Consider the following 22,308-nt stretch of genomic DNA (forward strand, 5'->3'; position numbering starts at 1 on the left):
CTTATTGTTTATTCAGCTGCATGGGAAATTCCAGTTACTTGTGCGTGCATTTGAATTGATGCATAAACTACATATATATTGATGGTAGTCATGTGTGTGTGTGTGCGCATTAAATAAGCGGCACTAAGTATCTGAGTCTGGCCTATGGTGCATGTGAACATCATCGCTTGGCGGACAGGGGAGTGAAGACTGTGGCGATGGGCTCACTCCCACCCCATCGTAGGGGCTCACTTCCCACACCATTAGTTTCATCGGTCGATATCGGGGGTGGTTTAGGGGGGGGAGCTTTTAATTGCTGAGCGATGAATAGGAAGCTCAAATAGTTGTGGCGGCCTTCACATCGACACACCGGAGTGTTATCCAATATTAACACGAAATATCATTTGCATGTTGACCGAGTATGAAGTGAACCTCACTCTGACAGAAGTAACTGAGTGCACTAAAATTACTATGAACGATAAACTATTTAATTTTTTACAGGGCAAGGCCCACGAAAGCTATATAGCTCATTTTCAGAAGCGACTTGGTCACAAATGATAGCTCAACGAACGTGGCTTATGACGTGGAAATTTGGAAATTTAGAGAGGCCAAATAATCTGAATGCGCGTTTGTAAATGTGGAGAGAAAAAAACCAGAGGACCCGGAGAAAAATCCACACGACCGCAGGCAGAGAGACACGCAAACTCCAAATGTATCGGCGCCAGCGTCGGCATCGAACCCACGACCTCCTGCATACCAGGCAAGGGAGATAACATCTCACAACCGTGCTTACCAGGCCGGCAGTATTGCCCTCTAGTACTTGATCAGCGCGGCTACGATGCTTGCAGTGTCAGATAAATGACTTGCGGTGCTGCTTCGAAGTGTTAGGGCCTCACGTGCCCGTTGGGGTTCCCCACCCGTGGTGATCTCTGTGGATAAACAGACCTTTAACTCTGTGTTCACACGTGGGGTATTCGTGTCGATTCAAGCATGGCTTCAAGGCATGACCACTAATGTATCCGTGCACTCTGCAAACGCAAGTGCTGGCCCTCGGGCAGCCTGTATGGAGATAAACACATTCTGGCCAGCACCAAAGCTTCAGACTCTGTTGGGGCTCGCGACATAGCCGGGCTGCCGTCAGAAGCGGTTATACACCCCTGGCCATTCCCCAAGTGACAAAGCAACAGAATCCCTTTTAGTAATGTCCACCTCTGTCTGGGCAGATGGGTGTATCTCAAACCCTCGTGAAGGTATAGATGAAGGCTTGGCACTGGCCTGGCTGAAATTGAAACTGGTCGGGCCTTTAAACCTCATTATCCCCATGTGCCGTCTGAGGTCTGCCCTTCTGTTTTCAGCACTGCTCGTCAACATTCATGATCGGAATCAGAACCTGTATTTATCCCGTGTGTGTCCGCGAGCTTAAGCGAGTCTTTCTAAGGGGTTCCCACTGGAACGCAGCCGACGCCACAGTACGTGGCGTACTGGCAAGTGCCTGCTTCTGTCTTTGTATCGCTCCCCCCGTCGGAAAAATTGGCGCGTATTTTGCATGGCAGTCTGTGTGTACACTTGCCTAATGAACAAATTAGGCAGGCATGCCGTTACATAAGGATTTCACAATTACTTGAGCATTCTGGGGGGATATAATAAATACACACTGTGTGGCTGTAGTCAGATTCGCATTCATTTTCATTAAAATCCTCTTCCCGTTAAAGCACGTGTCAAAAAAGCTAATTTAACCGTCGCTAATTTTAACAGAATTTTTCCACGGCGCGGTTTATTCCAGAGGGTGCAAATAACAGCATTTAACGGTGGGCATTTGTGGCAAAAATGGCCATCAGGCAACGATTACGATAGATCTCGATAGGGGGCCGGTGAGTGCCACAAAGGCCATGGGGCATCTGAAGCCCTTTGAGTCTCCAACGGGAAGCAACACACCCACCTCCCCCGTCAGCCCTTTAATGCCCCCCTTGGAGAGGACCTTTCCACAATAAACGTGGACACCTGTGCGCAACAACAGCTGCGCTCTGCGCAGGCCACGTGCGTTTCAAATCACCCGCGACTGGTGACAATTGACATTCGTACATGAAGCTGGTACTTTGTTTACCGCGAATCCCTTTGCTTATTGAGTCACGACGGGTCGACTGTCAAACATTGTTGTTGACCGACGGAGTCGTGGCGTGCGATTGGCCCCTGCCAGCTGAACGCGCCGCTTGTCACGTGCGAATGCCGCGCATTCACTGTCGGACTTAAACGACGGTTACTAATTTCGACAGCCCCAACTTTGCCTTCGCTAATAAAAAAAAAACACAAGTGCCATTTCAATGTTGGTCCAGAAAGTCCAAACGTAAGTTAATTTGCTCATTTAAATAGCAGCCCATTTAATGCGTCTTCGTTAGCGGAATATATCTGACATACGTCCCGTAATTTGTTTGTTTAACCCACTCTCTCCGGCAAGAGTCCATGATTTGTGACACGTATCTGTCTGTGTATGTGTGTTATACGTGGTAGTAGTGCGCGGCACGGCAAACCCGGCAACCCGAGTTCGATTTCCGCTCACGGTCAACACCAGCGACCACTATCTGAACCAGTTCTGGGCCTCCTCGAGGTTCACTCAGCCTCAAATGAGTATTTGGTGCGGTGTGTAAGCATCACCACTGGAGAGGCAAAGGCGGTGGGGCGTGGCGTTGGCAAACCCATTCCCCTGTGTGCCGTGCCAACCTTCATAGGTGCTACTCGCTAACAGCGCTTGTCCCAACAGTCTGCTAAGGCTGTACGGGGGAACTGTGTCTTTGTGCGGGTTATAAGCAGATGAGACAGCAGGCACCGTGTCCCCTGACTGCAGCAGGCAGAGAGGGGCAGCCGTGCCCCTCTCTGCCTGTAGAACTGCTGCAGGCAGAGGGGGGCAGCTTTTAAACGTCACGTCGTGGCGTCGTCGCTTGCGGGCGCCGCTGCAAGGCGAGCTGGGCGCTGCGGAGCAAGAGAGCGTGCCTTGTTTCCTCTCCATCGCATTAATCATGCAAATTTGACGTGTTTCAATTGTACCCACGGATTGCGTGTGTGCGCGCGCGCGTGACATCGCGTTTATAATGGCCTACCAGATGGCACGGGACAACCCGCGTATCGGTAACATTGTGCATTTTTCGCAATTGTAAAGAGGAAAAATCTGCATTGGGAAACTCTCAGGAAGTTATATTGATATGCGGAATGGAAAAGGTATTTTTGTAAACAAAAACATGTAGATGCGAGCAATATTAGTAATTAATTGCTTCTGCTTTTAAATGTTTAGAAATTGGAACAACGGAATACTGTACGTCACGCGCAATATGCAAGCGTGTTGGGTTTGATTGTCCCACTAAAGATCAAGCTTCATACATTTGTGTACGGCCCCTTTTGTCCTCAAATGTCTGTCGGCAGAGATTGACAACAAAACAGATCCCAAATGCAGAGCGAGAAGGGGAGGGCTACTCCCAACAACACATTGCTATTCCTAGAGATAACACGAAGCCTGTAAATGAATTTAGGCATTCGTGTTGACATCCAAGTGGGTAGGGTTACGTAGAAAAACACGTTACTGGAAATGTTTCTGCACACTTCAGCATTGCATTTTGGTGGGTAGCCGTGCTGCACGGTTCGGCTGGGATGGGAACCGATCTCATCGGATTGGTCACGATCCAGTTCCCAAGGGGCATTTGGGCCCTGGTACGCATTGTTGGGTGGATGGCATGCGCATTGTTCTCACAAGAACAAATCTCATCCATAATAGAGGGTTTTTTTAAATCCTTTATATTAAGTTCGCTTGCTTGCTTAGGACCGTGCAAATCTTTCGGTCGTTTTTTAACCCACTTCCCGTGATCCAATCGAGCTGACATTTTCCACACAGACTCGTTGTGCGTGACAATTAATGTTCGTGAAAAAACAATTCCAGAATGTTGCACTTTTTAGGACAAAAATATAATATTTAATTACCAATTGCTTAATGGTGCAATGCAATCATCTGACCCATAGGTGGCAGCCATCTCAAGCCAGAGGACGAGAGGACTCTAGCCGCCACGCATATAAAGGATTTATAGTGAAAAACTTTGTTTTTTACGGGTTTACTTATTAGGGGGGTTAGATTGCGCAAATATTTAAATGAGTCGCTGAACCCGTCACCACCCGACACTGCCAATTAGCAAGGTTTGTCACGTAAGCAAAATTTGCAAATTAGTTGATAGTTCAGCTGGAGAGAAAACCCACAACATTCACAATTCGAGTACTGTGACGTTTCGCCGATAATTACAACCAGCCTCAAATCTTCCCACAATGCATTGTGCCAGTTACATTGAATATTTTTGCTTCAAATATAAATTAGCTGAGTTAGTGTTCTCTTGATTCTTGACTGTTTTTTTTATGTCACTCAATAGCTACTATTAGGTAACTATTGATATGCCTATTTAAAAACTGGTCATCATCAAATATTTAATTAATTAATGTTCTTCTTGTCAGGCCCCCTGGTTTTTAAGTGCAGTTTCCAACCCTTAATAACTCTGTCTGGCAGCTATGCCCTATGAAGAAGGGACATTGCCAAAAACGTTGCAAATTGTGTTTTTTTTCATTTTAAGGAAGTGTTTTTGACAAATGTGCGTTGAGTTTTTGTGTTACTTTTCCACCACTAATCTAAGCAGCATCACCAAATAAATTATTTTTAATACATTTTGACACAACAACCCTCCAATACGATTACTAATCACGAAATCTAATTCAGTGACTGTCTGAGATTGCATTAAAAAGTATACGTGACGACGCCACTGCTGTTTCCCACTTTGGATTGACATAGCTTCTAAATGGGACCGCATCTCAGTGCGCAGCACAAATAGCACAAACTTGTCAATTTGGACATGTTGAAGAGGATGTGTTTTAATATATATTTTTTCGAGCAGGAAATGAGGGGTAGAATTCCGCACGTCAGAGAAGGAATTTAAATGACAATATGGCAGAAGTGCATACGAAGACACTTCATTGAGAGACGATAATGATTTAGGTTTTTTTTTCTCAGAATATATAAAGTACCTTAAATATATCCCCTAAAGGCCCGTTGATACGAGAATTGCAAATAAATTCCCCGTGTTGATGCTCTAAGATCCCAGGTTAAAATCAGCCTGTGGCATGTGTTTAATAACTGCATGTTTTAATTATTGTAATTAGTGTGCATTAATCCAGAAGTTAAGCATATTCATCACAAGGAGTGTGTTATTGCTGATAAAATATGTTTATAAGTTACGCCCTAAACTCTACCAGTGGGTATTTAGCGATGGGTGTTAAACGCCACAGCTCTGCTGGTTTTGGCTCACATATTTTATACCTACGTACACTGATTATAGACGGGGAGATAAGCAACGTTTTTCAATGTACGGTTAAGCTAAAGGTGCGACTCCGCAAATTACTTGCTCACATCAGTGCTGTAGGAAGGGCCTCCACTAGAAGAGCAAACTCCAGAGGGCATTTGGTCTACTTTTGCACGTATAAATGGTTACAGCACAGCGAATCGACGGGCAGAACACGAGTTGTGGACTTAAATGTGGGTACGCGCACCTCTTCAAACGTGTCAGGCCTGTTTGTAGTACTAAACACTGTATATGTAAGTACATTATGAATTTCATTATAGTTACAAAAAAAATATTGTCTATCTGATCAGCTGAATTGCCAATCATGACAACGGCTTGTGTTGATGAGGTCACGTTCTTACAGACCCATGCTCCGGTTATCTGATCCAAATCTCATGATTAAAAAAATTCAGACTGTATCCAATTCTTATCCAAACCATTGCTACTCACCTAGTAAATAGGTATTGTGTATCTGTGTCTGGTTATTAAAATTACCGGTGCTTATTCAGTTAATTCAAATGATTCTTTCTTTGTAAATATGCTTACAATGATTAATTAGAATATTACACTGGCTACTAGATGATTTAGCAATAATGCCTGTGGTTTAGCCAGCCATACTCGCGAAATAATATGAATCCTACAAATGTTATACGGGATAATGAATTTATTCTTGTTATCCGCGATCAAGTCGTGATGCGTTTATCGTGCGAATGGAAAGAAAATCACTCCTGTCGTGGACTGATCTTGAATTTTACTTTCTGATTTCACAAAAGACACCAGCATAAAACATAGACATCGACAGAATGTGTTTTTTTTTGTCTTCTGATTATTTTCATTTTTACATAAATTGGTCTTTGAAGTAACAAAAACAAAATTCTATTATGATTTCAAGCTTGAGACGAACAACTGTGGGAAAATGAAGCACTAACGAAAATTAAATACCACTTTAAAATTAGTTTTCTGGTTAGGCTTAAAATATGTACCATAAAGCAAAGTAAACTTAATAAATCTACATTCCCCCCGCCCCAACCTTTATCATTTGTGATATCAAATAATTATGACGTTACATATTTCGACTTAAGATTGTATGCATTCATACAGGAAATAGCACATATGTATAACAAAATAAAACTTGAAACAGGAATGCAGTTATTGTACACACCTACGTGATATCAGTGGATTCAATTTTCAATCGCGTCAAAATTACTTTACTGAAGGAACCCGCCTGGCTTGACGAGCTTGCTTTGACAGCAAGGGGGTTTAGTTCGGTCACTTTTAAAACTTTACTCTTAAACAGGGAATGGATAAGCTCATTCGGACAAAAATCAACACATCGTAAAGTAGTTGGTGTTACCACCCTGTGACATACTGTGCCCTCACATTATACCATGATTCACTCATCCATAATGCATGTAATATTAGCAATGTTTTTTTTATTAAATTACGTTTTCGATGCTAATACGATATGACCAGAGTCAAGAGGTGTTACGTTGGGAATTATCCCAGTATTTTTTTTTTAATTGATCCATACTTTATTAATTTTATACAATCCTCCACACTGTGACCCTGTCCATCTATGCAATGTGGAGGAATACACAATAGCGACATGTAATAACGTAAAACCTTCACGTGGGATATTTCCTACATTTAAAGTTCCAAAGTTTTAAAACATGAACGGTGAAGGAGCAACCAGAATGAAAATGTCCTGCGACACACTTGAAGAAAATGTCTAGTCTGTGTGTCTGTGTGTGTGTTACCATGTTACCACACCACCTTGGTTTTCCTCTGTTGTTAAAAAAGAAAAAAAAACTTGTGGATTCTCAGCCTCCGCTTTCGATGGCACAGCAGCCGGAGTGGTCGAGAAACGCTGGGTGTTATACAGCTGCAACCACCGTGATAGGGGCCACCCCATCCAGTCACCATTGAACTGTATTAATCATGTGGCCCAGAATATCGCTCAAGACCTCCTTGAAGTCACTGGGTCCATGCGTTGGGGGGATGACTGTCACGTGATTTTGGTGTCCGCCAATGTGCACCAACGAAGCATCCGGAGATACCAAACTGTGGACTTTGCAACCTTCAAACTAATCGTATTTTTTCCCCCCAACAACTTTGGGATTAGAGAAAAGAAGATTTTAGCCTGGCACGTCCTGTTAGGAGTCCCAACATCTTAAATCCATTTCGGTCAAGTGACAACGCAGAGATTCCCAACACGAGTCAGATTTTGATGCTTTTCCTCTTCATTTTACCTTCTTCAAACATCCCCCCCCCCCCAGCCTTCGAAAGTCGGCGAGCATTTTTTGCCGCTTGCCTTTCCATTTTTTGTCCTTTTCCAAAAAAACACCGCTTCGATGTCAACAGCAGTTTGACTCGAGTTAACTTTCCCTCTTCATCTTCCTCCTCCTTGAAAAAAAAAGAAAATCCTCGTTCCTTTCGCGCGCAACTCGCCTCCATCCCATCTTCCTGCATTCCCTCGCGAACACATTGGCATGATTATTTTGAACGTGGCGGTGGCGGCGCGAAGGGGGGGAAAGCGAGTTTTTGGCGAGACGGCTCGCCCGCACGCCCGCACGCACGTGCACGCGCGGCGTTCCCCTTCCGCGCGGAGGCTCCGTCGCTCAGGCGCAGGGCAGCAGCGGAGAGGAGGTGAGGATCAGCGTGAGCAGCGGCAGCAGCAGGAGGAGCAGGTGAAGGGGGCTGCCGTGGGGGCCCTGGGGCGCGCTCCCTCCCTGCGGGGACGTTGCTTGCGCCGACTGAGACTGCTGCTTCTGGTCGGCGCTGCCGCGCGACCCCTGGGAGCCTGCCGACTCTCGAGGCTGCCGAAGGGGGAGAGAGAATTGCGGAATCAGAATCAGAACATTTATTTATACTGGAGAAATCCGATGAGCTATGAAGCTCCTCTTTTTTTTTACAGATGTCCAATTACGACGCTTGGAGCAAAAAGGCACGAGGTCCACCAGGGATTGCGCAATTTACACGCCAGAAACGAGTGGAAATGCACGTGGGTCGACATTTGTATTGTAATGTAAAAAAAGGTAAAGGTGCAGCCCTGCAGTTACTTGTTTGCGCCACTGCTAATGGAAGGTCCTCGATGAGAGTAAGCTCTATGGAGAGTATTTGGTCTACTCTTCCACGCTGGTCAGACATTTAGGAAGAGGTAGCAACACCCCACGCTTTACCGCACCGCATGCGACCTGCCGATAAAACTGCCGTGGACCCATTTAGGCTGCTGCGTGTGGACAGAGGCCGGAGGGATTTAAGAAGCCTGCACCGTCGATTCCACCTGCCACGCCGGGAGATCACATCGCACCGGCGACCTGCGGATTGCAAGTCCAGTGTACGAGCCGTGGCAGCGACCGCCTGGAATGTTCGACAACCAGGTGCAAGAAGATTTCGTGGAAGATTTTGACTTTGCCACACAGGTGTGGGGACAGAGGTGGCAGCTGGCTGTTGGACAGCGTGGGCAGCCATGTTGTTTCCCCATCATCGTCTCCATGGCAACGCAATGTGTGCCGCCTGCCTCTCCATTCACTTGAAGAGGGATGCCACACGCCCAATTGCGTTGTTTGTCGAGAGTAGCTGCCTACTTTATGTGCCTTCCAACTTTCTGAGGCCTTTTAGACAAAATAAAAGCCATTGGTAGAGGCCTTTATTACCAGTGGGTTGACAAACATGCGGAATTGTGGCTTGCATATACTGTGCACGACCAGTTAGTATGTAGCAAATACAGCAAAGTGCACACACGACTGGCACTTTTATTTCTTCTATTAACCTTGTTATATATACACACACACAAATATAATCAAAATGAATACTCAGTGAAAAGAGCCACTTCCTTCCTTTTATCAGCTTGAGTCAAACAAATGGCATCTGAAAAGGGTGCTCAGGATGCAGGTGACGATGGGGAAATGTAATATTGGACTGCGTATACACCGTCTCTGTCTATGTGTACGTCTCATACCTGTGGGATAGAAAACAAAAATCCATTATGATGGCGTAGATTTTTGTAACTTATAAAAAAAATAATTCTAAATTGTCTGAGAATTACTTTAAACTTAAAGTCTAGCCCACGACTGGCAACACTAAGACGTGCGTTCTGACTCAAAACACGAGACGCCGACGTTCACGGCAGCTCGGCAGGAAGATATCGTCGCAGCTCCAAGCTCCTTGCATATTCCAACAAATTGACAGCTCGTGTATGCTGCACATAAACGCACCGACGACGCAACGTATCGTGGCCGACAACGGTGTGCATCAGGCCCGCGAAGGGATACATCCGTCAATTTTTGGACATCAATGTGCTCGGCTTCAAATGGCCCCTTGAAGATGTACGTGAGTTACCAACGATTGCAGGAGGTGGACGATTTGAGCGGCGCTTCAAACGGAGCGGAGTGCCACTCGGCTCGCTCGTTTGGGGCCCGCATCGAGTGGCAGATGCAGCAGCAGCAGCAGCAGCGGCATCGTCAAGTGGCCACGAAATATTGGCCGCCGGTAGATTGCGTTCAATGTTAGTCCGATCAAATGACACGCGAGTGTTGTCACCTGTTGCACGGGGCGACGGGTGACACTGCCCCCCACCTGCGCAAGGATGTATAAGCGTAACGACGACGAAAACAGCCAACAACACGACTGGATGGGACGTGAGGGCTGTGGGGCGCAGAGGGGAGGGAGGCCTCGGGATAAATAAGCAAAGGTCGGCGTGGCGAAGTGGTAAACGAAACCGGGTGGCCCGAGTTCAATTTCCGCCCACGACTGATAACAGTGGCGAATGTTTGAAAATCCCCTAGGTCGACTCGGCCTCAAATGAGTACCTGGAGCGGTCTGTGAACATCGCCACTGGGGAGACAAAGGCGGCCGGGCGTGGTGCTGGCAAACCCACCCTGTCGTGTGCCGTGCCGGCATAACATATGTTGACCCCAGTGAAGCATGACACTGACTTGTTCCATTTAAAAGTCGTAACACGATAAGGACCGACCAACCAGGTGAAACTAATTTACAATCCAATACGAAGATCCCCTGTATCGCCTTGACAGACTGCAAGTGCTGGTCGCGAAAGTGCCTATGAAGGCCGGCACGCACACGAGGGGCTGGGTGGGCAGCACCACGCCCTGGCCACCTTTGTCTCCCCAGTGGCCATGTTTACACACCGCACCAGGTACTCATTTGAGGCTGAGTCGACCTAGGGGAGGCCCAGGACCCGTTCAAATAATCGCCATTGGTGTTGGCCCTGAGCGGGAATCGAATGATCACCGGATTCGTAAGGGAGTGCGCTACCGCTCCCCAATAGCTTAAATTGTTTGCATCGCAAACAATTTAAGCTGCATCCTATATCCATCGATCAAGAGGAGTGAAAATGATTGTTACAATAAAGCACAGGGCAACTGTTTAATACGTCGTAGGTTCAGGTGTATGAAAAACGCGGTTCAGAAAAGAATGCTTTATTTCGAGGTGCTGGACCATGTGTCACATGCTGTACGCTAATTCACGAACTATTTCCACGCTTCAAAATGTAAACTAAAATGACGTACATTGCCGATTTCTATTACACTTGGAAGTGGCTTTCTTCGCACGCGAACACGGGCGCGCAATTTTTCACACACCCCGTGGGTGACTCTTTGCCGGGGAGGTCCCGCCGGGTAACAGAATTTTTTGATTGAAAAGCAAGGTCCAGCATTATCATCCATTCACAGTGACGAATTGTTGATATGCACATATACACACGCACACACACTTGCAAAATATAAATACATGCGTCGTGTGTGCGCGCGCGCATGCTATTCAATATAGTTTGTTCACTCCGTATAAAGTTGGTCAAATTAAATAAAACTGGGTACTCTATGAAAAAAAATCCGCTCAATTTTTTTTATACTCGTAATCATTGGATTTACTATAATTGTACCTACTCAATGGTTGTATTTATCTATGAAAGCCTTGATGGGTCCCTCTTGCTGGAACATCCTGCATTAAGACAAATAGCTACTTCTGTTTGATTGAGCATGTTTGGCCTCACGTGTGCTTACGTGAATAGTTAGCAGTTATTTGCTGCATTCCGTGGGTCATATGCATTAGCAGCAGCCCTCGCCATGATTTCCGTGCCGGGACAAACTATCCCCAGGTGCCTTGGCGTTCTAACTTATCACCGCCCAGCATCCACAAGCCACCAATTCAAGGTACGTTCAATGCAACAATCATTTGTATCCCTCCCCTAATGCAGACCTTTACATCAAGGCAATGTTTGGCACAGCATGCTAATGCGGTGCGTGTCACCAGCAATGCTCTAAGGCTCACGCACAATACCCACGTGGTGCCTTTATTAGTTGTTTCCAGTTATTGTTTGTGTAGCTGTGTTTTTTTTTTAAGAAGGAAAAGGCTGGTGGTTGCATGTAAGGTTGATGATGGGAATGATACATCATCACTGCCATTGTGCAGAGCTAAGCTTCACGCGCCAGGTGCGTGTGGTGCATATTGTGAAATTGCGTGAGATCACGGTATTGTCAGATAGTGGAAACATGTGGTCGTGGTAATATTGAGCATACATTTTATGACCGCAAAGCACAGAATTTGAACAGAGATGATTACACGCAGACACAGGCACACGGTGTGTTGTGATTCCCAATTTCACACAGAGGAGCCTCTTGAATATCTCCTAACTGCTACCGAGCGTGTGATATAAATGCGCATTTAAATGTGCGGTAATTCTTTCCCCCCTTTATTTCTAACATCGCTTTCCTTATGCCTTGTTTGTAAGCAGTGGTGTTGGCGGACAGCACCCGAGTCACGTGTATTGATGGCCCCAAAACAGCAGGCCCGAATCATTCCTGCCAATATCTTCAACGGTGGCGCAATGGAAGGGCATGTTACACGCCATCATGACTTTCAGCTCGCAGCACACACAACAGATGTGGCGATTTAATATCCGATTAAGCGAACGGTTTATTGGAAATAAGCTTGGCACGCGGATAAAATCGAGCAACGCTTTTCTCTCTCTCCTCAATCGTCACCCATTCGCGGGCACAAATTAAAATTGTCTTTTAAGTAATACAACAAAGTATTTCCACCAATTAACTGATTTGTGTTACATTAAGCCTCATTCCTAGATCACGTCTGGAAAAAAAACATTAATTACAGCACCATAATTTGTGAATTATATAAGCGATGAAACGTTTCATCTTAATTACTTTTAATTTGTAATAATACACCCGACATAATAGGCTGGAGGCCACCTGAGGCGAATCCTTGAGTCCAAATTCACCGGGATCATGAGAATATATTTAAAGGGCCTTTCTTGCGAACAGGGCTGGCTTCATTTACAATTCCTCTGAGGTGGGGGGGGGGCTGGTCAAATTAGCACCGCTCCTGTATGGAAATTGATAGTGGTTGTCCTCTGAATAAAATAAGCCTCTTGCAGGGAAATGTGGAAATTCCACATGGCCCAGGTCCTCCACTGGAGACGAACATTGTCTCATGTTGGTTTGCACGTGGTAGACATTGGCTTTAAATGTATTTATATTTAATGTAATCCTGTACCGTGCAGGTGAATCAATTCACCTTCACAAAGATTCGGTTCATTCGCACGATTCAGGGCCACAATTAGATTCAAAGATAAATATTGTTTTCGTCTCATATTGTTTCTCATTGTACAGTTTTCTTGCCAGGAGTCCAAAAGGGACGTTATATGTATATTGAACTTTCTTTCACACCATACGTAGCCAACCGTGCTAATTGGAGGTAAATGTAAATGTGTCGTACACCGACCTCCACCCGACACAGCCAATCAGTGAGTTATTGTCACGTGAACAGAACGTGCCAATGTATTTACCACTTCAGCATACCGCTGTGTTTGAAAGCAAACTCGCAACATTTGCATCTGTTTACGTGACAGACCTTATTCATTGGCTGTGCCGGGTGGACATGGGTTTTACGACACGCTTGCATTTATGTGATCTGAGCCAGAAAACTCAATAAATGAATAATAATTGTTGCAAAAGCCCACGTGTTAAATTAGCAATGCATTTTGATGAAACTGCATAAATATAAAACAACATCGATAAAAAAAAGTTGCTTGATGCATATAGCATAAGCCTTAAGGATGGAGATTAGTATTTATCCGGTACATTGCTATACCCCTATCGCATAAATTAAGGAGCTAAAGCAAACAAACGCATTCCATGCAACTTGGTGGCGAGCCTACTTATTACAGCTCCTCAGTTGAAAAGATACTTGAGTATGGAACGAAGAACAAGCGAAACGACGGAGGGGACGCAGATCGCTTCAGAAGAGTGACACCGGGAAGCAGGAATCAATGGGCAACACTCGCGAAAGGAGACGGAGGCAATGGACGACCGGGGGAATAGACGGACGGGCTGAGCGGACGAGGAGGTAGCACTCGAATGGAGACGCATCGCTGCCAACCCACACGGTTAAGCGCGCATTCTTGAACAGGGGGAGTTAGTTGTCAGGTCCATACGGCGTACGGCCGTTTCAATGCGGGCAAAACAAAATGTTTTTGTCTATTTGTTTGTGTGTCTCCCTTGTGATGGGACTTCGTAGGATGAACGTTGGGATTTAAAAGGGCACGGGGTGACCAATAAGGTCTGAATTGGTCTGTAATAAGGTAGGGGCACTGATAAGGGGTTGACTGGTATGGAGACGCATTAAATGGAAACATCCGTACGGTTACGACGATGACGATGGCCAACAGTGAGGGACTGCTGCTCAATGTTCAGGTTCAGCGACACTCCGCGAAGGAGCTTGACGAACGGAGGAAGAAGGGAAGACGCCGGAGCTTCTAAACGTTAGCGATGGGGGGCGGGGGGGAGGAAGAAGATGGTGGTCTACACACCTCTCCGCCACGCACCATGGAGTTCCCGACGGTCGCAAAGATGCTGTCGGCGTCGTCTGCGCTTTCGTCGCTGTCGACGGCGGCCACGTAGGACTTGCCCTGCACCTGCGGCGGGTCGCGACCTCGCGGCAGCTCGGGCGGGGAGAGCACAGAGACCGTGGCGGCTGCCATCCCGCGCTGGGCCCACACCTCGCTGCCGTTGCTGAACGCCTGCATGGCGTTCCCTGCGGGGCGGGAGGTCAGGGCACGGAGGTGAAACGGCGAGATGTTTACCGCATCGCCTGCTATGCAGGAGGTCGCGCGGGTTCGATCCCCGACCCTGACGCCTGTTGTTCATGGGGAGTTTGCATGCTCTCCCCGTGGATTTCACGTATTTTTTTTTTTACATTCGCGCGTCTCGTAACCGCATCTGCCATCTGCAAGACGTGGCCTCGTAACCACGACCTGCTGCGTGAATAGCAACACTGCCGCCCGCATGTTGACGATCATGACGAGCTGCTGCACCTGAGACGGGCCTCACCTTGTGCATAGCTTACGAACGCTCGGGCGCCACCGTGGCGAGATGTTAACTACCTCGCCGGGTGTAGAGGAGGTCGTGGTTTTGATCTCGACCTGACGCCTGCTGCATGTTTGGAGTTTGCGCGTGCTTCCCACGGTGGTCGTGTGGATTTTTTTTCTGGGTCCCTCCGGGGTTTTCCCCTCCACATTTAGAATCAACGTACGTTCGGAGTACAGTACTGGAATTTGTCTGCTATGCATTTCCACGTGATTAGCCACTTTGTTGAGCGATCTTTGTGTCCAGGTGGCTTCTGAATAGGAGCCACATAGCTCAGTGGGGCCCTATACACCTGGTAAAAAATAGCAAATAGAATGGCAGGAAAGTAACGGACATGTCGATTTATCTACACAGAATCAATGTTCGTGCATAATCGAGCAACGCACTGCAAAAAAAACGATTGTGAACAATCTACGTGGATCGTGTGCGCACGTTACATCGCTTAGGCTAACGGAGAAAACATTGTTCAAGCAACGAAACATAATTGGCTGCGACAGTAAAATGAGGAAACAATACAAAGCGGAGCCGTCGACCAACATAAAGAAAGAATCGACTCGTGCCGTGAACTCCAATGCACGCTTATTTTAGCAGCGTGCCGCGAAATGCGCATTTTTTTGCTCCACAAACGCTCATGTAGAGTTGTGCAAGAAAAATAAACAGACAAAAAGAGGTTTCAAAACTTTCTCGAAACGTCTATGTACTCTCTTTGTATTCGTATTTCTTGGGCCACGTCTTGTGATGTACTATCACACTTCACTGGCTGATTGTATTTTTACTATAGCCCCAGGCTATGTTCTTTGGAGAAAGGCTCAAGTAAACTGAATAGAAAAATGCAAAATACCACTGAGGAAATAAACATAGGTGATCGTTAATGATTCGGTAATGTAAATCACGCATTAGAATGTCATTTGATGTTCTTCTGAGGGCATCCAATTTTCAATTTCATTTCGATTCTAAAATACATTTTCCTTGAAATTTGTATTCTTGTAAATTCTGATGAAAATTGCTTATGGAATTTTACACATGACAGACGAGGAATAATCAAGTTCTTGGACACTGTTATGCGTCTATGAATGTGTAAAATGACTTCTCTTTCAAATGTGATTTAAGATAATTGTAGTGATTTTAAACAAATCGAATGAACTAATTTATTGAATTGGAGCCAGGTGAGATCCCAATGAAATAGAGCACCTCTTATCACGAGGAAAAAAACTTTGCCTTCAGAAACTGTGCAATCGCTGACTTGCTCTCTCCAGCAGAAAAAAAACACCGCCGAGACTAAACCCATTTCGTATTAGTATGAAAACACCGACTGTTTTATCAAGACAGCAAGAATTGTCTTCTGTTAACTTTGTCCGTAGGTGTACTTTTCAGCCTGGCATGGGGTTTATAACCCTGCGAATGTTTTCCTTTAATGGGAGACTCAGGAGGTTTTTGTTTTTTCTAAATCGCGATAATAACCTATTTGCATTAACAATGGTGCAGAATGTGATGAGTGCAATTATAATGGGTGCATTGTTCACGTGGAGGGGGGTACACCTTTGGACAGTTTTTAGTGACTCGCAAAGAGACGCATTTTGCACGCGCATATTCCGTGAAGATGGACTCAAGTGCGGATGTCGGGGCAGCGTCATTTGCAGCTACGCGGAAACGAGAGAACACCATTTGTGCTGCCAGGTCATCGCCCTGCAGAGTAAATATAAACGTGGGCTCTTTGGGTTCCACAACACATGACCCGGGTGACACGCGTGTTGACCCTGAGGTCAACCACGTGATGTTCCCGGCTGCCCCCTTCCCCCACGCCCGCGTTTCTGCACCTGCGGATAGCCGTCGATTTGTAGCGAGGTGAATGAAAGGCGGAACGGAAGGAGCGGAGGGAGTTGATATTAATTGAACCGCACCAATGTTACGTGGCATGCATGCAGCGCACGCTGCAAATGGATAACGGGGATAATCGCGGGATTTCTACCGACGGGATGGAAATTTCATTTCGGGGTTTCACAATAGCAGACGTGAGTTGCGGCGTGATGAACTCCCCGGGTTCATTTGTGAGCAAGATGGATGTACAGCTTGCACTGGGCAAGTCTCTAAGAATGTTGGCAGACAGAGGGGCAGTTATTTCCTGCAGGGGAATGGAAGAGGTTTATTTTGTGTGAAACATTTTTTGCGGAGATGTTTATGTAGACGTGCCGAATTGAATCCTGTGTACTTACAATATGTGACTGCCTCCTTAAGAACCTCTTTATGTGTTGTTGCAAATTCCATAAGCGGAAGACTTGAGGATTGCAGCCTACCACCACTCCACTACAGAGAATAATTAACCTTTTTTGTTGTTGTGACAGAACTATGCGCAGTTCACGTCATATCAGTGTTCGAACTTATTGTTGATCATATTTATAAGTCCATAAATATGATCAGTGCACGTGAATGCAAGTAACACAGAGTATTTTATTTCAAACGTGAATTTGTTTTCATTCCTGGATGAAAACACCTCTCGATCATTCTCACGGATGTTGCCTTGCAACAAGAAAAAGGGCAGTCATGATATTTAGATTTGTAGTTTGTTGCTGTGAAAATATTGATGAACGTGGATATTTGAATGTTTTTTTTTCAAGTGTAATGAGTAGCAGACGAAACCTTCACAAAGCAAAGCAAACCCTATAATGTTTGAAGAGTTTATAATTCTAAATCAAATCTATTTAAAACTGCAAGGTATTATGTAAATGTGTTTAATAGAACACTCCATCATCCGACATAGCCAATACATTAAATTATCACGTCGTAGGCAAATGTGCCAATTGCTTTTTTTGGTTTTTTAATCAAAACCAGAACATTGAAAAGCAAGCGACAATGTTGACAATTTTACGCGACGTTTCGCTGGAGATTACAACCAGCATCGTCAGGTGTTCACAGAAAAAAGACCCAAATCGATCGGCACGTTTGCCCACGACGTGACAACTTGATTTTATTGACTTTGTCGCTGGGTGATGGAGGGCTATGGTTAAGAATTAACAGTACACCTACACGATGATCTGACCCAAAATCAACTAATTACGAATCGTATTGGTGGTGGAAGCCTACGTGTAAGTTTCAACAGCTAATTTGTGGAATCGGCAAACGTGCGCAAGGTTAATGACACGCGCCGTCATCCGATCTGTTCGGAAAAGTAATGTGGGATTGGGCCGGACAGAAGTGATGATGGACAATATCGAAAGGGTACGTTTAACAGAGTGGCGGTCAAGACGTGGGACCTGTCCGAGATTGTGCGATGAGATTGGTTCAGCAGGTGCTGGATGGGTGGTTGCCTTGCGGGATTGTGACAGGTGGCGATGGTGGCTTGGGGGGGGTGGGGGAGGAGGCCTCCATCCAGCAGTGGAGTGATCATGACAGATGATGATGATTGATGATGGTGGCGATTCTATTCTTACGCGCGGCACTACGTTCAGTAGCTAAATGCGAATGTCGAGGTCTGCCAGCGAATGTCGAGGTCTGCCAGCCATGCTCGTTCAGGAGGCAGTCGGCAACGTTTTGCTGTTCCTGCCCAGTTGACGGAGCGCAGGCCACAGTGGTTCAGTGTACGGTGCGTGATGGTGATGATGGTGGTGGTGATGATGATGATGTGCGTGCGGTGCTTACTCAGGCAGGGGTTGTCGGTGAAGAGCTTGAGCAGCCTGTCGCACTCCTCGCGGTCGTTGCCGCTGCTGCCGCACGAGCACCACGGGGACACGGCGGCGGCGCTCTGCGTGTCCACGTAGTTGGGCGTCATCACGGTGCCTGCGTCGCGAGACACGACATGTGCGGCAAGTCAGCATGCAGGGGGGCCCAAGGGTACTACCCCCCCACAGAGCCGGCCAAGCCACTAAGCGACCCTTGCAATTGCAAAGGGCCCCGTGGCCAGCAGAGGGCCCCCTAGAGTCACTGCTAGCTAGTAGGCCTTACTTTAAACGGTCAAACGGCCTCCAACCAAATTTTGCTTAGGGCCCCCAAAGGTCTAGGGCCGGCTCTGCCCCCCCCCCACACCTCCACTCCCACCCTACCGACGCAATGCTTTTGGCACAATGCAGGGTTGTTGTGGGTGTCGTGAGCTTAAGAATCGTTTACACCATTGGAACCTCATTTGCCAGTAAAAAATTATGATAATTGTTTTTTGACCCTTCTATCTGGCAACAAAACTGACACCTTTTTACAAGGAGTCATGTTTGCATAGACCACAATACCTGCAGCCATAATGCAAACAAAAAACATAACTCTGATAATATATGCACTGTCCTTGAAGTTGATTGGAAAGCTGTCTCGGGTGTGGACCAATCAACTTCAAGGACAGTGCATATATTATCAGAGTTATGTTTTTAGTTTGCATTATGGCTGCAGGTATTGTGGTCTATGCAAACATGACTCCTTGTAAAAAGGTGTCAGTTTTGTTGCCAGATAGAAGGGTAAAAAACCAATTATCTTAAGAATCGTGTTTTTTTTTATTGGTTGTCGTTGTAACATTCTGAGTTGCCCCTACTGGACATCTATGATAAAGAGCTTTACAGCTCATCGGATTCACCAGTCGCAATAAATATTCTGATTCTGAAGAATCGCTGTGAATTGATGAAGCGATGGAGCGTTGCACCCCTGCCGTTCACCGTCGCCGCGACAACGACGATGATGACTTTGATGAGAAGCGCGGGTGACATTGCCGTTCAGGAATCGTGGTTGCCGTCATGCAAAGCCAAGTTCATCGTTGACCGTTTTATTAATGTGTCAATTAATTACATTTTTTTTATTTCATCATCATGTTTGCGTTCTCTTCACCATGACCGTAAACCTGTATTCACTGTGTTTACTAACAAATTAACAAAATAAACATTATTAATCATAACCACCTCGGTCATCCACTATCAATTAACCATCTATTAAATAATAAACAATCAACGAGAAGCATTTGTCAATCCACTGCTGGAAGAAGCCTTCCCTCCCAGTGTCGGCCTTGGAGGTTGTTTGACCATACTTCACTATTGTGGTTCGTGTGGACAGGTGAAGGATGGGTCCCAGGCCACTGATGTTATAATCGTGACCTGGAACCACGCAGTTCACCGGGGTTCACATTGCAGTGCGCGAACCACTCCACCGCTCTTCCACCGTCACAAATTACCGTGAAATATGACTACTTATCATCTGTAATAATATGAGCAAGCACAATGTCCTCTACATCATGAAATGCTATTATCATCCTCACAACCGAGGATGAGTCGACAGTAAGCAATAAATAACTGCTTTAATAAAGATGGGTGTAAACCATTACGTCCCGCTGATGAAAGTGCAGATGTTTAAGATTCCACTTTATCGTCGGATAAACTATTTAAGCAAGAGTGGTTTTCTCGCCGCACCAAAACAATCATTGAGGAAGCAGGAAGAGAACGTTTACTAACTCGGTAATTACAAGCAATATTTCCCAACGTGCTCCAAACAGAAATGCACGTTGTGATAAAAATAAAAAGCCCACGTCAGCGGGGACATTTTTTTCCCTTCATCTTTACAAGCGCGTAAATTAGCCAGCACGTTGCTTATATTGCGACTTTTCCTCAAGCGGATTACGACGGCGCTGATGTTTGATTTTTTTTTTCACCGTGGAACTCAACAATGAACAAAGGCATTGGTTAAGTGCACGCTACTGCTGCTCCGCTAGAATTTCGATTGCTAAATGTGTTGCGCTTTTTTAATAGATAATTTTTACAGGAAAATGTTTGTGTGCGTGTTTTTTTAAAATTTACTCTGATTTACTCGAGTCTCGAGACTCTTTTTCTTGAGGGTCCTGCTCGGATATCACAGTAGGGGGCGATGTTGCTGCTGTGCGTGTGATCCCAAATGAGTCATTTTCAGGAAATTGTTTCGGCAAATGGGAAGTTTGGCCGCTGCCGGTTAGGTTGTACGTCTTTGGTTCTTTCGGCAACGTCACGTAGGTAGAAAGCTTCAAATCAATGTTGCACGTCTTGTTTAGCGATGGCAGGACAGGGAGACAGAGAGAGAGAGAATAACACAAACTCCGCACGGGAATAAACGCCAGAGTCAGGAATCGCACCCAGGCCGTGGTTGATGTGAGCCTCCCTGCGGCCCCCATCACAGCGGCCAGGCCACGATGTCTCAAACCTCCAGTCGGCGCAATGTGGCCCCGCTGCCTTTCCCACACCCGAGGAAGATATCCTACTCTTTGTAAACCTTGGCACCATGTTTACTGACTGCCATGTTTCTTCATTCTCTGTCCAGGAGCCAAGAGAATGGCTGTAAATGTCGACTCGGCAGAACTGTATTTTGTTCAAATTGAACGACTACCTTCATCACTTTTGAGGGTAAGACTCGTTCAAAATGCATCAATCATGTACAGTAGTGCTATTGGCAGCTGCTGTATGATGAGTAACCTGCTCAAATCACGGGCAGAGATATGCACGCGTGCGTGAATACCACGAGCATGCACGAGCTCCCTCCTGTCACACGGTGATTAAAGTTAACATCGTAACGCTGTGGAACATTTTTCGATTTAAAGCTTCTTTCGTGACTGCAGGGATTCATCTTCTTGGTTCTTTCGGTAAAGTCACGTAGAAGGGAAATAATAAAATAATACAAATAAAACATAATAAAATAATTCTCACGACGTTTCGGCCACAACGCAAGCAGCCGTCCTCATGTGGAGAGCCGGTCTGTCGAGTAAACATCTAAACTTTTTACGTTGAAGCCCTCGGGCAAACCGAAAGGGAAGAAGGGCAAAAATGGTTGTCATGCGAGCGAATTTTTGTGTTTGTGTGTGTGGCGACAACCCAAGCAAGCAAATGGACAAACAGCAACATGACTGCCCCAAAATCGTCGCTCGCCACCAAAGTGTCGTGGCCGTTGTTTGACTTTGCTGCAGCGCCGTGTGGCAAGCCAGCAAAGTGTGGAGATCGGTGTCGGGGGTCGGGGGAAAACGGCGACCAAGAAGAGGACTGAAGACTGTTTTAATTGTTTGGATTTGGGGAAGGAGCCCCCCCCCCGTCCGAGTCAAGGGGCCTCTGAGGTCGATGTGAACCTCGCTTCGAGAGCTGAGCCGTGACTGAGAGCTGCTCAAGAGAAAGTGGCTCTCCCCGTACTCCTCACCCAGCACTCACCGATCGGGGCTACAGAAAGACAAGACCACTGCACACCTACCCCTAATCACACCACACCAGGTACTCATTTGAGGCTGAGTCGACCTAGGGGAGGCTCAGGTCCGGTTCCGATAATATAATCGTCAACGGTGTTGGTGGCCGTGAGCGGGAAACGAACTCGTCTCTGGTTCGTAGCGCAGCAGCGCAGCGCTCACCGCTGTAACCCCCCAACTCCCCACCCCCCCAACTCCCCACCCCCTCAACTCCCCACCCCCCCCCAACTCCCCACTCCCCCCCCTAACTCTCCACCCCCTCAACTCCCCACCCCCCCAACTCCCCCCAAACTCCTCCCCCAACTCCCCCCCCAATTCCCCCCCCAACTCCCCACCCCCCCAACTCCCCACTCCCCCCAACACCCCCCTCCAACTTCCCCCCACCCCACTCCCTACCCCCTACTCTCCA

The 22,308-nt window shown here is 46.4% G+C and overlaps 1 protein-coding gene across 2 annotated transcripts in view; it reads right to left on the minus strand.

Annotated features, from left to right (window-relative positions):
* Positions 1–6,076: 6,076 nt before the first annotated feature.
* Positions 6,077–22,308, minus strand: part of LOC144721706 (GDNF family receptor alpha-4-like) — a 50,153-nt gene continuing 33,921 nt past the window's right edge. Inside the window, exons 6-8 of one of the 2 annotated variants that reach the window (XM_078599567.1) lie at positions 18,377–18,514; positions 14,200–14,408; positions 6,077–8,158 (exon numbers count right to left, since the gene is read on the minus strand). In XM_078599567.1, coding sequence (XP_078455693.1) covers positions 7,961–8,158; positions 14,200–14,408; positions 18,377–18,514 — 545 coding nt within the window. In that variant the 3' untranslated portion in view covers positions 6,077–7,960. Of the gene's footprint in view, positions 8,159–14,184; positions 14,409–18,376; positions 18,515–22,308 lie in introns of both variants that reach the window. The other variant, XM_078599566.1, reaches the window with a different exon arrangement.

Source organism: Lampetra planeri, chromosome 12 (genome assembly GCF_965212315.1).
Source record: "Lampetra planeri chromosome 12, kcLamPlan1.2.h2, whole genome shotgun sequence".
Classification (NCBI taxonomy): Eukaryota; Metazoa; Chordata; class Hyperoartia; order Petromyzontiformes; family Petromyzontidae; genus Lampetra; species Lampetra planeri.